This window comes from Apiospora aurea (assembly GCF_038362705.1).
Source record: "Apiospora aurea strain CBS 24483 chromosome Unknown utg000003l_segment0_segment0, whole genome shotgun sequence".
NCBI lineage: Eukaryota > Fungi > Ascomycota > Sordariomycetes > Amphisphaeriales > Apiosporaceae > Apiospora > Apiospora aurea.
Window position 1 is genome coordinate 1,462,477 of NW_027117390.1, and position 19,909 is coordinate 1,482,385.

At 54.8% G+C, this 19,909-nt stretch overlaps 6 protein-coding genes across 6 annotated transcripts; 3 read left to right on the forward strand and 3 right to left on the reverse strand.

Moving 5' to 3' along the window:
• Positions 1 to 968: 968 nt before the first annotated feature.
• PG986_004308 (uncharacterized protein) lies at positions 969 to 5,218 on the reverse strand (the record flags this gene model as incomplete). The annotated part of the gene is made up of 8 exons (XM_066840530.1): positions 969 to 1,105; positions 1,284 to 1,763; positions 1,849 to 2,121; positions 2,213 to 3,818; positions 3,879 to 3,938; positions 4,077 to 4,476; positions 4,561 to 4,851; positions 4,962 to 5,218. 8 exons carry the CDS (start codon positions 5,216 to 5,218, stop codon positions 969 to 971), a joined length of 3,504 nt encoding a protein of 1,167 aa, XP_066703157.1.
• Positions 5,219 to 5,951: 733 nt separating this feature from the next.
• On the reverse strand, positions 5,952 to 7,950 carry PG986_004309 (uncharacterized protein; the record flags this gene model as incomplete). Its single annotated transcript, XM_066840531.1, has 6 exons — positions 5,952 to 6,208; positions 6,274 to 6,344; positions 6,488 to 7,207; positions 7,266 to 7,333; positions 7,384 to 7,596; positions 7,675 to 7,950. 6 exons carry the CDS (start codon positions 7,948 to 7,950, stop codon positions 5,952 to 5,954), a joined length of 1,605 nt encoding a protein of 534 aa, XP_066703158.1.
• A 1,047-nt stretch (positions 7,951 to 8,997) lies between these two features.
• Positions 8,998 to 9,997, reverse strand: PG986_004310 (uncharacterized protein; the record flags this gene model as incomplete). Its single annotated transcript, XM_066840532.1, has 4 exons — positions 8,998 to 9,193; positions 9,272 to 9,405; positions 9,489 to 9,634; positions 9,718 to 9,997. The coding sequence occupies 4 exons, from the start codon at positions 9,995 to 9,997 to the stop codon at positions 8,998 to 9,000; spliced, it is 756 nt and encodes a 251-aa protein (XP_066703159.1).
• Positions 9,998 to 11,639: 1,642 nt separating this feature from the next.
• On the forward strand, positions 11,640 to 12,183 carry PG986_004311 (uncharacterized protein; the record flags this gene model as incomplete). The annotated part of the gene is made up of 2 exons (XM_066840533.1): positions 11,640 to 11,771; positions 11,932 to 12,183. The coding sequence occupies 2 exons, from the start codon at positions 11,640 to 11,642 to the stop codon at positions 12,181 to 12,183; spliced, it is 384 nt and encodes a 127-aa protein (XP_066703160.1).
• A 1,301-nt stretch (positions 12,184 to 13,484) lies between these two features.
• PG986_004312 (transporter) lies at positions 13,485 to 15,652 on the forward strand (the record flags this gene model as incomplete). Its single annotated transcript, XM_066840534.1, has 10 exons — positions 13,485 to 13,632; positions 13,696 to 13,841; positions 13,903 to 13,927; positions 13,990 to 14,186; positions 14,252 to 14,732; positions 14,795 to 14,897; positions 14,952 to 15,050; positions 15,113 to 15,278; positions 15,361 to 15,564; positions 15,635 to 15,652. 10 exons carry the CDS (start codon positions 13,485 to 13,487, stop codon positions 15,650 to 15,652), a joined length of 1,587 nt encoding a protein of 528 aa, XP_066703161.1.
• A 1,104-nt stretch (positions 15,653 to 16,756) lies between these two features.
• On the forward strand, positions 16,757 to 19,564 carry PG986_004313 (beta-glucosidase I; the record flags this gene model as incomplete). The annotated part of the gene is made up of 8 exons (XM_066840535.1): positions 16,757 to 16,826; positions 16,892 to 17,042; positions 17,095 to 17,161; positions 17,221 to 17,400; positions 17,484 to 17,606; positions 17,676 to 17,936; positions 17,994 to 19,045; positions 19,105 to 19,564. 8 exons carry the CDS (start codon positions 16,757 to 16,759, stop codon positions 19,562 to 19,564), a joined length of 2,364 nt encoding a protein of 787 aa, XP_066703162.1.
• Between the last annotated feature and the right edge of the window lie 345 nt (positions 19,565 to 19,909).

Genomic DNA, 19,909 nt, shown 5'->3' on the forward strand with positions numbered 1-19,909 from the left:
GTACTACTAAGTAGCCTGCTGTCACCTCCTTACCGGCTTGCCAAGTGCCAAGCCCTTCGATTCGATCCCCTGACCCACCCACGGCGAACTAGCAGCATGCCACAATCTCGTATCTGCCCGGTCGCGCTGGGGCCGTTTGTTCTTCTTTTCTTGGTGACAAACGCTAACCCACCACGACCAGATAACGATCTTCTGGTACGGGTGGTGGGCAGTGTGGATTGGGGGCGGAAAGCGGAGCGCGCGCCAACGCATTCATCAGTCAGGCATTTGCTTGCTCGACACTTGGACGACGCTTTATCCGCTGTCTATGACCATGACATGGGCGTCATACAACGTCCAAGGCCAATATCGTTCGTCATGCAAGCAACATCTTGCTCTTTCGTATTCCTCCTATTCTGTTTTTAACTTTTCGCTTTTTTTGGCTTGTCTCAATTCTCCTTGGGTAGCTAGCGCCTCTTTTCTCCTCGCTTCTCTGCGGCCAAAGTGATCCAAAGTTCAGAATGCCCAATTCAGCCCCGAGATGGAAACCAAATGTTGTTACATCTTCAAAGTGCAACACATGACAGTATCCCAACATCTGGATTGAGCGCATTGCCACGAGTACTGCCCACCAGCTGGCAAATGCACACATGGCACGATTCTTTTTTTTTTTGGGGGGCATCGAATCCAAGTACAGGCGAAGAAGAATCGTACCATACACACCGTCCCTGCCACACCACCTACACCGCTGCTACCTAACCTGCGCCGGCGTTGGTATATATGGCTGGCAGCGCCGGTGTGGAGAGCAGCTTCGACGCACGCATTTGGTACGGTGTGTGGCACGGTGTTTGTGCCCAGGCAGCTCTTGAGAATACATAAGTTGGTGAGTATAAGCACGGCACGCATATAGTAATTGCATATAAGAATGACATTCACATCGAATCCCCAAATTTGTGATTTTCTATAGTGGCCCGTCATCCATCTATCAATCATGGACCGAGAACTCCTTGATTTCTATGCGGTACATGCATCCCCATCCACATCGCAGCTCCGGTTATCTCGCCGCCTACACAGCTCTCCAAATCCGCGGGGATATCTTCGAAATACTCGGGATGTCTGATGACACCTGTGTAATGCATATTTTGGTTAGCAAACTCCAGTCCCTTGTCATAACGGGTTACACATTGCCAGAAGCCGAACAAAAAGAAAACACGAAGAAAAAAAAGGAGGGGGACGGGTTGATATGTTGCGAGGGGGGGAGAGTGCGTAGCACCAGGATAAGATAAACAAGTAGAAGCACTCACTCGTGACATCGTACACCATACCCGACTCCGACACGGCCACCCACGCGCCCTGGCCCCCGTTGGCATCATTATGCGCCTGCAGCTCCGCGCGCGTGACCCGGAGCGACGCCGGGTTCTGCGACGGCCCCCGCTTGGCCACGGCCAGTTCGGAGCTCTTAAGGTGGACCTTCAGGAGGTCCGGCTTGTAGGGCGAGTAGCCCGTGCCGACGAAGGTGCTCGTCATGTCCTGCCCCGCGTAGCTGCCCTGGTACGTTGCGTCCACTTTGTAAACGTACTCGTGGAGCGCAAACTCGTCCGCCCGGATCGTCCGCCCGTCCCACTCGGGCAGCAGCCGGCCCACCCGCGCGATCGTGTGGCCCTCGAGGAACAGCTTGAGCGACGCGACCCCCCCAGGGTGGTACTGGTAGAACTCCTTCGTCGCGTCATGGCCGGCCAGCCGGGCCAGCATCGTGGAGGGGGTGGGATGGTGATCGATGTAGTCTAGTAATGTGAAGAAGGATCGTGTTAGCTAATCGTCGATTTACACCAACTGAATATCGGGAAAATAAGGCGGAGGGCCAAGTACTAGTTATATCATATATAAACTCGTCGATAGCAATGTAAGCACCACTTTCTGGGTTGTCGTATGCTCGAAGCTCACTCAATGTAAGCAGTTGAGGCGCATCGGCCATCGACGTTATCGGCGCGGCAATATCAGGCCGGAGAGCACCGCAAATATAGCGATTGAGCTTCCGCCAGAGTTCCTGCGAGATTTGGTTTCCGTCCAAGTATCCCGGGTCTGTGGGATGGTCGCTCAGTACGGCCCTCTTTTCATCGTCGGTAGCATTGGCCAAGAACTCTGTGTCACAAGATCGAGCCGGTCAGCAAGCCAGTTACTTTCCCCCAGAATGATTGAACGTCAGTTACAAGCTGGGATGGATAGAACCTACTGGTGATATCATAGACCCATTCATCCTCATCCATCTTGAGATGGTCCCTAGAGAGAGCGCCGTCCAACTCCAGAACCTCGCTCTCCAAGTACCAAACCAGCAACTGCCCCATGTGTCGATCCGGATCGCTCTTGAGCTCCCGACGAAAGGCTCTCGCAGCTGGATCGGCGTCCCCTTTTAGCACCCTGCCGCAATGTCTCATGTCGAGTAGCAAGTTGTGGGCCGCCACGCCTGAGCCGTGAACTCCGTTCGCAACGCCAGTGGGATCCCAGACCTCCGGTACATTGTTCGAGGTGGGCACAATGATCCAGTTGTTGGCCGCGATCTCGCTTGCTGTGTAGACGCGGGGCGGCGGCTTCGGCCCTGGCTCCTGTGCTGGTATTTTCGGACTGCGCCATATCCCTTCCCTGGGAAAGGGGAGTACTATCCTGTCGGGCGAGAGCGTGGGATACCCCGGGTTCGGGTGATTGAATACTAGAGTGGCTATGACGTAGGCGGCACTGCGGCTGTAGGCAGGGACGTCGAAGGTGAATTCGGCCCAGTCCCACGTGTACATGGACGGATTTGTGCGTTGCTGGTACAGATGTCGGTAACAGTTAAGGATTGCATCTCTCCACGGCTTTGGTGTGGGGTTGCCTTTCCCAAGTTGAGACAATGCGAAAGTGAGGTAGTCCAGCTGGTGCCGTGGAGCAGAATTGCCAGGGATGCCCATCAGCGGGATTCTGACACGGCTCCTTTCTATATTTCGCGTTACTACCTTCGTGGCCGTCTTCCAGTTTGCCAACTGCGTTGTGGAATGGTTTCGTAAGATATCGACGGGAAGTTCCTCGGGAACGTCCTCAAGGGGAAGCGATGCCGCCATGAGGATGGATAACACATAGTAAGGTCTGTAGGACATTCGTTCTGTTGCGTAGATTGGGTCGCCGGGATTCAGCATGATATAGGAGGAGGCATCCATGATGTACCTCAACGCTTCATGGCAGCCTCGGAGATTTCTTTGGGCGTGGTGGCTGCGGAACAACTGGATCATCGCACGCATCCCAGACCAACCCCAAAGGCTCTTCTGCCATTCAGCGCGCTCGCCGGAAAACCAGGGGCGAAGCTGTGCCATCTGCGTGTTCCGATCCTGCCACGCAGCACGAACCTTCTGCAACGGCCCTCGGAGCTCATCCACGGCAGGTGCCATGTGCGACAGCTGTGCGGCATAGGTGTGCGATTTCCCATTGGCATCCATGCGAATAATGGGCGTGTAGCAAACCGCGGGCGGCTTGAGGGCATTGCGACCTTTCTTCGCTACCACGTCGTTCCAGTACTGGTCCGTGAATAGAAGGGAAGCGAAGAACGGAGGCATGTGCCAAACGAAATTGACGGGGTATCGCTTCTGGAGGAATCCCAAATCCAATGCATCTCTCGGTACTTGGCTGTAATTCCAGAGGGGAAGGACTACATTCTCATCGCCGAGACACAACACCTGCAACCTCTCCCGGTTGGTCCGGCCCGGCGTCAATGTCCAGCGGCTGTGGTTACCCACGTGGTGTGTGGCCCCTCCATCCAAGTGTCGTTCAAAAGAGATGCCCATCTCGGCCATTTGCTCTTCCCCTAGGTACTGTTGTTCGATTATTTGTTAGCTAACCTAGCATGTCCAAGATTGGCATAGCACTCTTACCGGTTCCTCACCGGGAGAAGTAATCCACCTTTCATAACGGCGCTGAATGGTGATGGCATGCTGTAGTTCGCGTCAATAATGTGTAAAAGTCTAGACTAGACGGTGGTTCAGGCCATACCATGATTTCGTGTAGTAACTGCAATGCATCCCAACGCGTTAGTTTCGAGAGTCGAAATGGCGGAGGGGGCATTTCCTTACCGTGATGGCATTATCATGTCTGCTGAGGCTAGCCTCTGCAGGTGTCAGTGCAGGCGGTGCATCTTCACATAAACCACGGAGAAACGGGGCGTGTAGAAGCACAAGAGAGCTTTGGACATAGCCTATTTCACCCCGCCGGGACGGATCGTCCACAGTTGTGGTCAACCCCCTGGCTGACACGTCGGCTTCTTCTTCGTCCCACTCGTCGGTAAAAGAAAACGAGGCAAAGCGGGTAAGGTATTCGAGTCTTGCCCGCGCGGCGACCTCATATGCGCCTGGACCGGGCCGGCTGAGCGGGGACCGTTCCCTTAAAGCATATTTTCCTGGCTCGGTACTGACCGAGGCAGGGATTGGGCTTCCGTCCAGGTTGACCATGTCCCCGAACAACAGTGTATCCAGCCTAGAAGCACGTTACGAGTCAATACATAATCCAAAACTTAGTTGACGCCGCCGGAGGGTCGTGGCCTTGGCGGGAACTGCTTACCACTGATCCCTTTCTCTGATGAGCTGATCTAGCACCCTGTAGGCGAATTCAATCAAGATAATCATTTCGGACCAGATCCTAGGATCCTTCACCGTCCATTGTTGGATATGGGGCCTCGTCTCGTTGACGTAAGGTTTCTGCTCCAAATCGAACCAATTGTCCCTCCTGAGGAAGTTAAACCATCTTGACTCGTCGACTGTGAACAGATGACTCTGATAATCTGCATAGTTCTGTCCGTGATCGTAGTTGGCCGAATGCCCGCCATGGTATGGCAGGTGGGCCATATACTCACTAGGACACTCCAGGTCAGATGCAGCAGTCCACATGCTGTGGAGCGAGAAGAAGGTGGGGGGGAGGGGGGTGCTGGTCGTCGCCCAAGGGCTATCGGCGGTGATACTTACTTGATGGCTCCAACTTGCCACGACCTCTGGCCATGCAACTTGGATTCCTGCCATTTCTCGGTGTGGAATAGCTTGTCTAGGCCTTGGTCGTCCGGCATAGCCACGGGCCGTTGAGAGGGGAGGTCATGGTAGTTCAGTGCGTCCAACCTTGGAAATTCCGGTGCGCGCCCGGAGTGGCTCAGGCCATCGCCGAAGTCGAACGGCACGTCGCGGATATCAAACCTTTCTGACCAAGGAGACTGAGGCCACAGCGACATATTGTTGGAGGCGCCCGCTTGACTCGCTTGACTCGCTTGACTCGCTTGACTCGCTTGACTCGCTTGGCTCCCTCCTCCGGATGCTCCCTGGTTGGTTCCGCCGCTGCCGGGCCTGAATCTAGGAGGAAAACTTGCGCCGGGGGCCGACATGATGCAGGTCTTGAGACAGAATGGCAAGTACTTGGAACGTATTTGTTAAGCCCGAAATATCGTGACTTGTCGACAAGAAAAATAGCTGTGAGCTGCAGCCTGTTTCGAATGAATGCGCGTGGACAGGCGGACTTTCCAAATGGTGTCACAGACTCCTGACACGAGGACTCGAAAAGAAAAGGAGCAACATCGTTTCAGACAAATGTCACAATACCTCTTTGTGTATAGTTATTGGGTTCTGCAGACAATGTTTGCTGCTGGAATGGGAATCGCCTTTGTTACGGACAGAAACTGAATGACGAACATGGGATGGTGGCGTGGCCTCCAGACACACGACAAAGGACGGCTGCACAACGGAACTGACAACAGGGGGCTGCAAACGGGACAAGGAACAAACGGCGGTAGTCAAGCCTAATCGATGCATGTTTCCGACTGTACCTGCAACTGTCATCCATGTTGAAGAAGGACGGGAGAATCTGATTCCACTTGAAGATGTGGTCCAGGCGGGGATGGATGGCGCCTGCCTTGCCTTCTTCTTCTTGGACATGCCGGTGGTCTCCATTTCTAACCCTGGGCTCGTCCATCACCTTCCAGTCATATTGGCCCATTCTCTCTTGGGCACATCATGGCTGCCGCCTACAGGCAACTCCTCTTCCTGGCTTGATCCCGCCGCCTCGACTGCCGTCTCGGTGTCCGAGCCATGGCTCGGCGGTTGCGCGCCCGAGTTGGGAGTTGGCTTGATATCCCGTCTGATGTTCCACCCGCCGCGCCAGCCCAGCCAACCGGATTCCCGGGGCCCTCGGGCAAAGCAAATCAGAACGGCCGCGCCGATGAACGCGACTGGTTAGTTAGTCAGTGGCAGCCGTGATTGTTAGGTCTACCATCGCCACCATACGAGTACTTACTGTTGCAGCCACCGCTCCAGACCCACCCTCCGCGTGCGTACAGACGATTACCCACGGCAGTTCCTGTCAGTCTGCAATGCTCAAGTTAGTGAATGGTGATGGTTTCGTTTTGGCACGCAATAGAACATGTCTTGCTCTTTTTCTCTTTCTTTTTCTTTTCTTTTTCTTTCTAAAAAAAGTGGAAAAAACAAATGATCGAGGCCTGGAAACTTACTGGCCGGCGAAGCAGAACACCATGTAGGCCGTATTAACCCGGTTCCGCGCCTTGGGGTCCAAGTTGTAGACATTGGACCGGTTCGCCGTGTGCGCAAAGTTGGCGCCCGTGTCCATGGTGATGGCCTGGACGATGGGGCCCGCGATGCTGAAGCTGCCGATGAAGGTGCCCACCAGGAGCCCCGCGAACTCAAACGACAGGCCCAGCACGACGGAGAACAGCGGCACGAACCGGTCCGTGATGAGGCGCGACCAGAGCGGCCCCAGGGCGATGACGGCGATACCGATGAAGGCGAAGAGCCCGATCTCGAGCGAGGAGTACGAGTACGGGGGCGAGGCCAGCAGGAAGGTCAGGGTGGTCCAGAACGAGGTGAAGGCGGCGCTCAGGAGGAAGCCGCTCAGGCACGCTTGCAGCAGGAGCGGCTCGGTGACGACCATCTTGGCAATGTCCGAGAGTAGGCGGAAGTACGGCAGTTTCGCGTCCTTGGCCGGGTAATCGGGCAGAAACAGGAACAGTAGGATGAGCACGGTGTACTGGGCACCGAAAGCCAGCCAGTAGATATTGCGCCATGCGGTGTAGTTGGCGACGATTCCGGAGAGAACGCGGGCTATGAGAAGTCCCATGGCCAGCCCAGAGACAACGACCGACAACGAAGCAGCCCGTTTCTCTGGCGCCGCCAGATCACCGACGAGGGGCAGCATGATCTGAGGCGTCACCGTGCTAGAGAAAACATCAGCATAGATCTTGAGGCACTCTCCGATCGCCCGTGTTGACTTACCCAACTCCACAGATGAACGAAAGAGCGATGAAAACGTGGAAGTTCTTGGTAAGGCACAGTCCGAGCCACTGCAAGAGTCAGAAATGTCATTTTCCCTCATAATAAGCATAATACTTACCACCGTGGCCGTGAGAAATACCAACAGGAGCACGAACGGCCTCCTCGGGACTTTGTCGCCCAAGGGGCAGACCAACAGCAAGCCCACCGCGTAGCCGCCTTGGCTCAGGGTCGCGACCAAAGAGGAACGTTCATAGCTCACATCGAACTCTTCAGCGATGAGGTTCAGGATGGGCTGTGGGTAGTAGAGATTTGCCACGGTGAATGTCCCGGCCTTTTTGGTCGTAGCTTGTTAGCCTGCACACCATGCACACACACCCCTGGGTGGATGAACGGAACGTCATGCACTTACGAAGCCAAGTAGGATGTTCGTCGCCAGCGTGAATTGTGGTGGGTTGCCGGGATCGTAGCGGCATCTTTGAGGCTTCCAGAAGTCGATGAGCGTCCAGATGCTCCTCTTTCTGGCACCATTCTCACTGGTGTGGGCGATTGACGATTCTGACGGGCGCCGGTCCGGAGATTGGCTTGTGATAGCATCCTTTGCCTCTTCTTCTGTGACCCCTGAAAGTCCCATGTGATGACGATGCGCATGAGACTCCTCCGTACGGGATTCTTTCTCTTGGCCCATAGCGCATTGCATGAAGAAAATAAAAAGAAATGTCGTCAATTTGGTTGACGTGTCGGCGAGAAAAGGGCGTACTTGAGTCCGATCCCGATTGCAACGTCACCACTCAGTCATTCCTCTTTGGGAAATGTTCGATCGAGATACTCGATCCTGTCTCGGATGTCCGGCGGCGCAGATCTTGACACACCAAATGAGACAGAGGGACAAACATCAACAAATCATCACAGGCAAGAAAATAAAGGCAAAATTATGGTTTCTTCGGTTGGAATGGCATATACTTCAGTTGATATGTTTCCCCGCGACTTCATGCCATTCTCGGGGTCTTCTCTTCTCTTCCCTGTTGAACTCGGGGTCACACTGATGGGCGCCCTTGATTGGCGCTCGCCCACTGTCCCCCGCTTCTGGCCGGAGTCCGGACATCGGCAGAATCGGGCAATTCGTGCTTGAGATCATGGAGGGGAGGGGAGAGATCACCGCTCCCCCTCGTCATTTTGCGATCTTCCATCATTGACGTCTTGGTGAGGCCGGTCGAGTTAAAGTGATGCTGACCCCCACGATGAGACGTCCTCAGCAAAAACGTTAAAAACACCTTACCTTGATGACTAACATGATCTAGCCTAATAAATTTACCTTGACGATTAAGCCTACCACGGCTGTTGCTAAAAGGGGGGACTAGACGAAAGGAAGTTTAGACGAGGGACTTCGGACGACAGGGTTCCTCAGGTGAAATGGGCATCCATCACAGCGAGCCGGTCCACGTGCAACTGCGCGTTTCCGGCATGAAAGTTCCCAGCCAGTCAGCAGTGCTCGTCTATATATTACGTGCATGTGCTTGCTATTTGTCATTGCATCTGTTGCTCCTATCTCGGAGACTGGCTACTCAATACTGCAAATATGGTAGCAGACCAGGCGTTTCGTCTATTGATTGCGTCTCACACTCTGTCAACGTTCGACTTGCACTGTTACTGAAATTATGTAGCATCTAAGATGCCTATTGCGTTTCAACATGGACGTGCCAGCCAGATAGATGGTTTTTCGGTTGTACAGCCATCATCCCGAAAATCCACCGTCGACTGGGTGAAGCACATTGGTGAGAAACCTGGTCTCGTCGCTGAGAAAGAAGGCGACAGAAGCAGCGACCTCCTCCGGCGCTCCCACCTTGGGGAGCAGCAATCTAGATGCGCCTCCCTTGGGGTACAGGCCTTCATTCTCGAGGTGCGTATGCATTGCGGTTTGGATGGGAGATCTGCCAGATCATTCGCTGTTAGTGATGTGACTGACTACTCCGACTTCATGAATATGGTGTATGGGAGGGCAAACCTACGGGCATACGGCGTTGACTCGGATCTCTCGTGCCGCGCCTTCGTGCGCGGCCGCCTTGGTCAGGCCTACCACGCCATGCTTCGACGCGATGTAGGACGAGAGGTTTGGGTTACCCTTCAAGCCGGCAACGCTCGCCTGCCACGCATTGATTCCTTTGTTAGCAAGGTCATATTCGGCTACAGCAAAGCCATGGTGTGGGAACGTATGGATCGACTTACGATGTTGACGATGCTACCTCCATCCACAATATGCTTGATCTCGTACTTAAGGCAGTTGAACACGCCCGTGAGATTCACATTGATGACCCGGTTCCAGTCGTCGAGTCCCATCTCTGTGATAGGCCCTATCTTCCTAGGGGCCACGCCTGATGAGAAGTCGATCACGTCAGTTTGAGATCAACACCACGCCTGATGATTGGAATTGAGCGGGAAATCATATGTTTGTTACCGGCGTTGTTCACACAGCCATCGAGCCTCCCGAACTTCTTGACCGTAGCTTCGATCCAGATCTTGATGGATTCAGGTTCGCAGACATCGGCATACATATTCATTGTTTCCAGCCCGGAATCGCTGCCATTCACAACAGTGCCGTCTTTCTCGAACGACAGGTCACAAAGTGACAGCGTAGCGCCTCGGGCGGCAAGATACTCGGCAGTTGCTCTTCCAATGCCCTGCGCGGCGCCAGTGATGCAAATCACCTTTCCCTGGAATGGTTTCGGGTTCGCCATGGTGACTGGATGTTGAAGGTGTTTAGCAGGAGGTCGATATCGGGGAAAGGGGTTCGCGAGTTATTACAGCTGTTGCTCGTGCGGGGTTGGTTGTGCGTTTCCCGCCCGATGACTGAGCTTATTTCGGATGAGATAGAGCGTGCCTATGGAACGACACCTTGGGATGGATTATGTTGCTACATACAGGCAGCCGACGCCACTCTATTGGCGCTTTCGCAACCCCCAACTTCCAACCCCAACTTCGATGTGTCCTATGACCCCATCGTGCAGCCAGATTTACCGAGGTCACACTATGCATCTCTACAGCTTATATCAAACCTCGGCTTACTCCCCTTGGCGGACAATTTGCTTGCTGCAATTTGTATACGAATTGGACAGACGGTTTCACGATTCCATGACCTCATTTCTGCAACATCGGAATGATGAGATGTACTCACGCCGTCCTTTTGGGCTGGTTGGGACCATGAGAGCCTCGTATATTCGGGCTTAGATTTGACTATGTGGAATCTTGTTCGAGTTCGTCGACAGTTCGCGGTGGCATTAATGACCGTCTCGTATGTGTGTTGTTATGGTGTTCGAGGCATGCAAATCCCCCCACCTCGAGACCGACTCTCCACGGTTGATACAAGAGATCACCAGGGGTCCGCTGAATAGAAGCATCTTATGGCAAACGGACAAGAGAAGAGCAGAAGCAGAACAGCAGAGAGGCAAAAAGAATCAAAAACAAGACAAAAACATACAACACCGAGGATTCCCAGGTCGTCACCGACCCTAGTACTAATTCGGCTCTCTGCTGCTTATATATGGGAGAGCGGACGGGATCCCTAGTATTCAGCAGGATATGGTCGTATGTGAAAGAATTGTCTGTTTTAGTAATATATATTCACGACGCGCTGGATCCCGAATATGATGGGGGGTGCACCGCATGTTTATTCAGATGGACAGACCAAGCACCACGTCATTTCGTGGCGTCGAGTTCGAATCAACAACCCGCCGTTCCAGCCCGGATATGTGGATGGATGGGCCTTGTGAATACGGGTTGCTGCAAATGTGGCGTCTCGTATTACTTCCAGAGTATATATATTAAATGTAAGCTGCCTTCACATACTCGTAGGCCATATGTGCAGGTTGCTGAGCTGAACCCAACGCCATGTGCCTACCAAACTTACGATGTCTTTATAAGTGGCGGTCCAACAATAGCCAGGTCGCATATGCATATGCGTAACCCAATTTCCGTTTTCCACAGCGTGTCAATGGCAGTTGCATAGGCTATTGGAAAGCAGGTTGTCTACATGCCCTCACGGACCCCCCAATCAGCGGTCATATGGTCTTCTGCACAGCCTATGCACATTGCAATTATTTACGCAAAGTAGCAGCGATGGCGGAAAGAGGCGCAGAAGATGCTGCGCAAGCTATAACGACTACAGACCTTGTTATCACTGCGGGGAGACAACATATCGGGACACTGGGTTGGGAACCCCCATCTTAGATATTGGAGTTGGCCAAAATTGTATAAAAGCCATGCTCTCTCTCTTCTCTCCTTGGCCATCAAACACAACGTCAAACACAGATCAATCACTACAATCAGTCACTGTCCAGATTTACCTCTTCGTCTGAAACTGCCATCCACTTCTTCTGCAAGATGCTCTTATCCAAGTTAGCCATCGCTGCCCTCTTTTGCGCCGCAGTAGCTAGGGAAGTTGTCCACTTCGACAAGTGCTCGCCAGCCAACTACGAAGTTGTCAATTACTACGCCGACGACAGTAAAGCCAGCGTGGGGACCATTTCCAGCCTCATGTCTATCCACTTCTCTCGAGTGTTTTTATTTCGAAAAGTTCATGCGAACTCTTTGTAGCACATAACAGCCCCCGTCGATACGACCCCTTTTTTGGAACCCCAAAACTGGCTGATTTCTGATTACACTGCCCATATAGAGCTTCCCCGGTACTTCCAACACCTGCGTCGCCTCGCCCAACTGGCACTCCTTCAACCACTGCACCTACCCAACCGGCACCTCAGGCACCTGGAGCCTTGCGTCCAATGATGAGAGCCAGCCGACCGGCTCTGTCGCCGGCACGTTCAACAACGGCTACCACACTTTCACCTGCAAGCGCGACGACGACCACTACGCCTACACCGATGGCCATGGAAGCCGTTGTGTCAGCGTGTTCTACTGCGTCTACTAGCGGGAGAGTTAAGTATTTCTCGCCCCCTGATGGCATGGATCGACTGGTCTCCCACTGGGTATATGTCCAGCGGATCCTTTAACGGTGCTATTTCGCGGCGAATCTGCCAGATGTGCAATTTGGCCCTGTAACAAGACGGTACTTCCACGTCATAGCTATTGATGGTATGGGCCGTAGCTTGTTGTTCCGCTGTGGTGTATGGTATGGTTACGATTCCCTTCTATCTGAATCACACACTCAATTCAGGGGCTATAATTCAAAACTTTCCGCGTTCTTGTACTGGATATCCTGCGGTTCATGCAAGATCTTACAGACCCCCCTGATAATATAGGAAACTACCTACTTGTCTGTAGGAGTAGCTCTTCCCCCGCAAGGCATAGCGCATGCATATGTACTTGAGAGATACCAATGCTTGGCAGATTTACCCCATGTCTTGGGTCCATGTTGGCGGGATATCTCTCCTAAGATAAGCTAAGGTGCTGCGCCGCCCAGTCTCCATCGTCGACAGTCTTGGCGACAGCAGCTTCACTAGGTCTGACGTCCAAGAAGTGCACTAGCAGTCACATACACCAGGCAAGACGTTCAAGCTCTTTCCAGATTCGGGGTATTCCTATCATGGCTCTAAGTTGATTTATGCCAAAGTAGCGACCTTATCACTTGCTGTCGGCCCATTATCGCCGTGGTGGTTGATAAGGGGGCGTACCCTTGATGTGTGTGGGTGGAGACCCTCGAACTTGGCAATCACACACCCACGCCCAACCCACCAATGGCATGTCCCATCGACCCGTGGCAACCATATCTGCCTTCGGACAACTGCCGCTCCAGCCACCGCGCGGGACATCCGGGGGCAAGCCCGGCGTCTTCTATGCTGGCATCTCAAGTATGTGATACTGCTGTAATTCGAGGTGGCAATGAGACGACGCGATAGCAGATAAGCATGAGCCGTTTTCCGAACGACCTGGACAGTGGTGCAATAGGCTATTCGAAATATCGGTGTTAGGATGGTCACCTACGTACAAGACAACCCCCGCAGGTATAGGAGCTCAGGTGGGCGAGCTGCTTGGCCAAGTTATCTGGAGTTGAGGGGGTTGGTTCATGCGGCAGTGAGACATGCTGCTACCCGTGTCGCTATCAATGTCCATCTTTGGGGCGTTCTGGGCACACACCATACCAATAGCATGGGAGCTTAACATGTCCCTAGTGACATATAAGTATCGGGCTTGCCAAACCTTCCTGCTGTAACCCTCTCGACTAGATGCAACTTGCATGCTCGTGGAATAGAGCCACCGTACAACGCAGCCATGTCGACAGTCTCGGACATCACCACGCTTCCCGCGGAATTGAAGTCTACCCTCGAGGATGCGAAACCTTCCGAAGTCGACCCGGAGAAGCATACGGAGACAGGGTCCAGTGATAAGGCCAGTGTCATCGGTGGTGAAGTGCAAAATGGTTCGTGTAACATCTCCAGATCAACTCCGCTTGATGCCATTCGTTCTAACATTGCCGACCTAGTCCATGAGGAGTATTCCGAGGAAGAGTACAAGAAGCTCAAGAGGAAGATCGACAAGTATCTCCTACCTTTGATGTGGCTCTGCTATGGCATCCAGCAGACGGACAAGACGTCCATCGGCACCCAAGCCACGTTCGGACTGCGGGAGGTATGTTCTTAGCATCCTGCTTTGGACTCAAGGAACAATCAATGCTGACTAGAGCATTTAGGATACCGGGCTCATTGGTCAACAGTGTGAGCTTGGTTTCTCCCCTAACCTTTCCCCTTTGTGTACCCAAAGCTGACTATGCAATTAGACTCATGGCTTACGACAATCTTCTACATCACGTATATGATATTTGAATTCCCATCCAATATCCTCCTGCAGCGATACAAGATGGGGCGGACACTCTCGTGCTACATGATCTGCTGGGGCGTCGTTGTGCTGTCCATTGGCTTCACCCAGAACTTCACGCACCTGATCGTGCTAAGAGCTCTCCAGGGTGTCTTTGAGGTGAGAACAGCGTCTCGGACCCTTCTTTCCCGGTTATGATATGCCAACTGTTTGACCCCATAAAGTGCTGCATCTCGCCAGGTTTCATCCTAGTCATAGGCAGCTGGTACACGACCCGCGAGCACGCCTCCCGCTCCCTGGTCTTCCAGTCCGCCAACGCGGGCTTCGGCGTCATCGCCCACCTCATCCTGTACGGCATCGGCACCATCCAGCACCAGCACCCCGAGCGCCAGGTCTGGCGCTACATGAGCTACTTCCTCGGGGCCCTCACCATCGCCGTCGGCTGCCTGTGTTTGCTACTTCTGGGCACCCCTTCCGAGGTCCGCTGGTTGTCGCCTCGCGAGAAGCAGATTGCCAACGCGCGGATCCGGTCCAACAACACAGGGCACGACCAGACGGGAATCAAGCGGTGGAAGTGGAAGCAGGCGCGGGAGTGCTTGGCCGACCCGACCTTCTGGTTCGCCGGCGTGAACGCGTTTCTCTCGTCCGTCCCGAACGGTGGGCTTACCACGTTCAGCTCCATCATGAACCAGAGCTTCGGTTTCAGTAAGTCGTGCCGGATCTATCTTACTCCCTGCAGCAGCCAAGTGTACTAATGTGAGAAATAGCGAACCTTCAGGTCATCCTCTTGGACATCCCGCGCAGCGTCTTTTCTGTGCTGTGGTTCGTCCTCATCGGCATCGTGACCAGCCGAAAGCAGAACCTCCGCATGTAGGTTTCGAAGAGTATTTGTCTAACTTCAGGACAGCATGCTGACGGGTGCAGGTACTTCATGATGTTCTCCGTCATTCCTCCGTTTGTGGGCTTTCTCGTCATGGCGCTTCTTCCCAACGAACCACAATACAAGTGGACGAAATGGGGAGGGTGAGTTTCTGCTATCCCATCTTGGCACTTTGATAACAGCATGACTGATAGACTGTATGTAGTTACTTCATGACCGTGCCGTTCGTCATCGGCATGTTCCTGGCCTGGACTCTGATCCCGTCCAACATTGCCGGCCGCACAAAGCGGACTCTCACCTCGTCCTTCACGTTTGTCGGGTACTGCGTTGGTAACATGGTCGGGTCCCAGATCTTCCTCGCCAAAGATGCGGTAGGTTCACCGGTTACCCGTTCATATAAGCTAAGCTGTTGTTACGAAGAAGTTAACGACTGACATCCGTCTGTGGCAATAGCCCCGGTACGTGCCTGGCACCACCGCCTGCGGTGTTTGTTTCGGCTTGGAGTTCCTGCTCATCGTCGTATGGCGCGTCCTGCTGGTCATGCGGAACAAGCGCCGGGCGCAGCGTCTGCAGGAACTGGGCATCTCGGAGGAGGAGCGACTCGAGCGCGGCAAACAGCTGGGGGAGCAGGACGCGACCGATTTCGAGAACATCTATGTGAGTTTCAATATGGCTCTTCCTTCTGCCAAAGCGAACGGGAGAAAACCAAGCTAACAGAACTCTCTAGTTCCGTTACACCATGTAGTGCCTTGGGCACCTTGCAAAGCCATCAGTTGGTGACGTTGCCGTGTGGGGCCGAGGATAGTCTGCTTTTGGCGTCGGATCTAGTAGAAAGAATTCTAGCGTACTTATTCCACGATTGACCCAAGATATCAATAGACCGAACATCGATTTTGTTGCTCTGGAGAGAGGCACGACGAGACACCGAGGCCCGTATGTCACATAGCCTCGGAGTTCCCTGTCGAAAGGTACCAAACAAACTACAGAAAGCCAAGCGCCAATCCGAATACGCTGTAGGTTAGGTTACACCGTCCAGTCGCGAAGCGGAGGGTCTGACACATTGCCGACTCTAATCAGTGGGGGGGGCAGCACCGGCCCAGCCAGCCACTGCCAGCCCCTCCTCTGCTCCTCTTCCATTAGTTGGAGGGGCAAAACCTCGGCAGAAAACGCGCTGCTTCAGCGTGACTTTGCTCCACCCGGACAGGCCCCTCGGACCGCGAGGCCGCGGGGCTTTTGCTGAACTGGCATGTTGGGTAATTCCAAGGAAAGCAAACTGCAAACTGAATAAACCAGTTCCCAGTTCCGCGCGAGTCCTACTGAGCCCAGAATGACCCACCGGCGGCCTGCTGCGAACTGGGTCCCGGGGCTATTCATCGGCTCAGGGAGGCTGAATGTCGGCTAAATGATGGGCATGGCGTGCGCTGCGCGTCCATCCCATGTGCGACACACAGGTGCGCCGACCCCGGGCCGGCAGCGCTGCAGTCTGTAGATTCGCTGGAAGTGGCACGATCCGCCGTATTAACCGGACCATTGGACGAAGGGGGGACGGGGGGACGGGGGGGGGTCCAAAGACGAGACGACAACATCATAACTGACAGACTGCTCGCTTCCGACCGACACCCTGGACAGACATACACACGGCCTGGAGCACACTGCATTAATGCAAGGGAACAGACATACTACTACTGGTCACACATGGTTGGTGCCCGACATATTGCCGTTGAAGATTCTTAGCTAGTATATCTGCTCTCAATTGACTTCAGCCCATCCTCATTCCCATTCCTGCTCTCTGCCATTGCCTTTTGCTCAATACCGTAGAGACTGACCGAAGTTGAGCCCCTCCTTCAGCATGGCCGACATCAACGTGGAAGAGCTTCTGAAGAAGCTCACCTTGTCGGACAAGGTCGACCTGCTTTCCGGTAATCCAATGCTCTGGCTCCCTGTTATGTCCCCCCCCATGCTAACCAAACAACCTTCCGTGCAGGCATTGACATGTGGCATACGAAAGCCATCCCCCAGCATGGCATCCCCTCAGTCAGGACCAGCGACGGCCCGAACGGCGTGCGGGGCACCAAGTTCTTCAACGGTGTCAAGGCGGCTTGCTTCCCCTGCGGTACAGGCTTGGGGGCTACCTTGTGAGTTATGCCGTGGCCGTTTCGGGAGACGGACGACTGACAGTGATCGCAGCAACCTGGAACTCCTGGAAGAATGCGGCAAGCTAATGGCCCAAGAAGCCCGCGCCAAAGGCGCCCACGTCATCCTCGGCCCGACCATCAACATGCAGCGCTCCCCCTCGGCGGCCGCGGCTTCGAGTCGCTGGGCGAGGACCCCTTCCTGGCCGGCCTGGGCGCCGCGGCGTTGGTGAACGGGATCCAGTCCGACGGCGTCTTGGCGACGATCAAGCACTTTGTCTGCAACGACCACGAGCACAAGCGCAACGCGGTGCACGCCATCATCACGGAACGTGCGCTGCGGGGAGATCTACGCGCTGCCGTTCCAGCTCGCGGTCCGCGACGCTAAGCCCGCGGCTTTCATGACGGGGGTACAATGGGGTTAATGGGACGTACTGCAGCGAGAGCGAGAAGTTGCTGGAGAAGATGCTGAGGCGGGAGTGGGGGTTTGAGGGGTTGGTGATGTCGGATTGGTGGGGCACGTACTCGACGACGGAGAGTGCGCTGGCTGGTCTCGATCTGGAGATGGTAAGTGTCCCAGTGACTGAATAGGGACATGCTGAGAGTGGGTGATGGAAGCTGACATGAAACACGTAGCCTGGCCCGTCGAGATTCCGCGGCGAGATGCTCAAGTTCAACGCCTCTACCGGCAAGGTCGGAGAGCACATCATCGACGAACGCGCCCGGACCGTGCTGGAGTTCGTGAAGAGGAGTTACGCCAACGGCATCCCGGAGAACGCCCCGGAAGAGACGAACGATACCCCTGAGACTGCCGCGCTGTTAAGGCGTGTGGGCAATGAGGGCATCGTCCTGCTCAAGAACGACAACAACGTCCTTCCGCTCAAGAAGAACAAGAAGGTGAGAGATCAGCCAACATGCAGTCCTCGTGGCTCGCCTCGCTAACCCCCTACATAGACTGTCGTGATCGGCCCCAACGCCAAGGTCGCCACCTACCACGGCGGCGGCTCCGCCTCCCTCGCGAGCTACTACGCCGTCACCCCCTTCGACGGCATCTCCGCCAAGCTCGAGTCCGCCCCCGCCTACGCCGTCGGCCAGTACTCCCACAAGATGCTGCCGGCGCTCGGCTACTCCGTCAAGTCCAAGAGCGGCGCCCCGGGCATGACGATGCGCATGTACAACGACGCCCCCGACGTGTCCGGCCGCGAGCCCTTCTACGAGCTGGAGCTCGTCAAGACCGACACGTTCCTCGTCGACTTCCACCACCCGGGCCTCAAGTCGGATCTGTTCTACGCCACGCTCGAGGGATCCTTGGTAGCTGAGGAGGACTGCGCCTACGAGTTAGGTTTGGTCGTGTGCGGGACCGGCAAACTCTACGCCAATGACGAGCTGGTCATCAACAATGCCGACAAGCAGACGCTGGGCGACGCCTTCTTCGGCGCGGGGACGATCGAGGAGCGGGGCTCCTACCCGATGAAGAAGGGCCAAACCTACAACTTCCGCCTCGAGTTTGGGTCCACGCCCACGTCCTCGCTGCAGGGAGAGACTGTCCTTATTAGAGGCGGCGCCATCCGGCTCGGCGGGTGCAAGGCGATCGACCCCAAAGCCGAGATGGCCCGGGCCGCCGAGATGGCCAAGGACGCCGACCAAGTCATTGTCTGCGCAGGCCTCAACGCCGACTGGGAGACCGAGGGCCACGACCGCGCCGACATGAAGCTGCCGCCGGGCGTCGACGACCTGATTGCGGCGGTCGCCCAGGCGAACCCCAACACCGTGGTCGCCATGCAGTCCGGCACGCCCGTCGAGATGCCGTGGATCAAGGATGTCAGCTCCGTCATCCAGGCCTGGTACGGCGGCAACGAGACGGGCAACACCATTGCCGACGTCCTGTTCGGCGACGTCAACCCCTCGGGCAAGCTCAGCTTGAGCTTCCCCGTGCGGGTGCAGGATAACCCGGCCTACCTCAACTACCGCACCGAAGGCGGCCGCGTTCTCTACGGGGAAGACATGTAAGTGCTTCACTTTCCAGGTATCCTTTCATATATATCTTTACTGATAGCTATCTTAGCTACATGGGGTACCGCTACTACGAATCCGTCGAGCGCCCCGTCCTCTTCCCCTTCGGCCACGGCCTGAGCTACACCACCTTCGCCTTCTCGGACCTGTCTGTGAGCGACAAGGACAATAAACTGACCGTGTCCGTCGCCGTCAAGAACACGGGCGCCGTCAAGGGCGCCGAGGTGGCGCAGGCGTATGTGTCGCCCAGGCAGAAGGCGAAGGTCAACCGGCCCGTCAAGGAGATGAAGGGGTTCGCCAAGGTCGAGCTGGCGCCCGGCGAGAGCAAGACGGTGACGATCGACATCGACGCCAAGTACGCGGCAGGCTACTGGGACGAGGACCGCGATCAGTGGTGCGTGGAACAGGGCGAGTACGAGGTTATCGTCAGTGACAGCAGCGAGGTCAGCAAGGAGAAGGCGGTGACGGGTTCGTTTACGGTCAAGGAGACGTATTGGTGGTCTGGTGTGTAAAGTGGTTGGGCTACTTCATTGATGGCTAGCAAGGCAAACCAATAAAAGAACATACTTCAACAGGTCAACTGCGATTTGTTTGCTTCAGAAACATCAGCTCGTATCTATGCGCTGCGCAGGATACCCAGAATAGGAATGAGGTGTGGCAGTGGTAAGCATTTGTGTATGCTGGCATCTGTGTCTGTATCGCTCAGTTACTCGACTTTGATGATGAAGGGCCAAGATGCTAGACAGGGTACAGGGTAAGTCTGCCTGATCAGCTATCAGTTCTCGAATACATGTAGGAAGATAACTCGTGGCCAACCTCCGTACCTGTTTTTGGAGACCTAGGAGTTGTCGCCACAC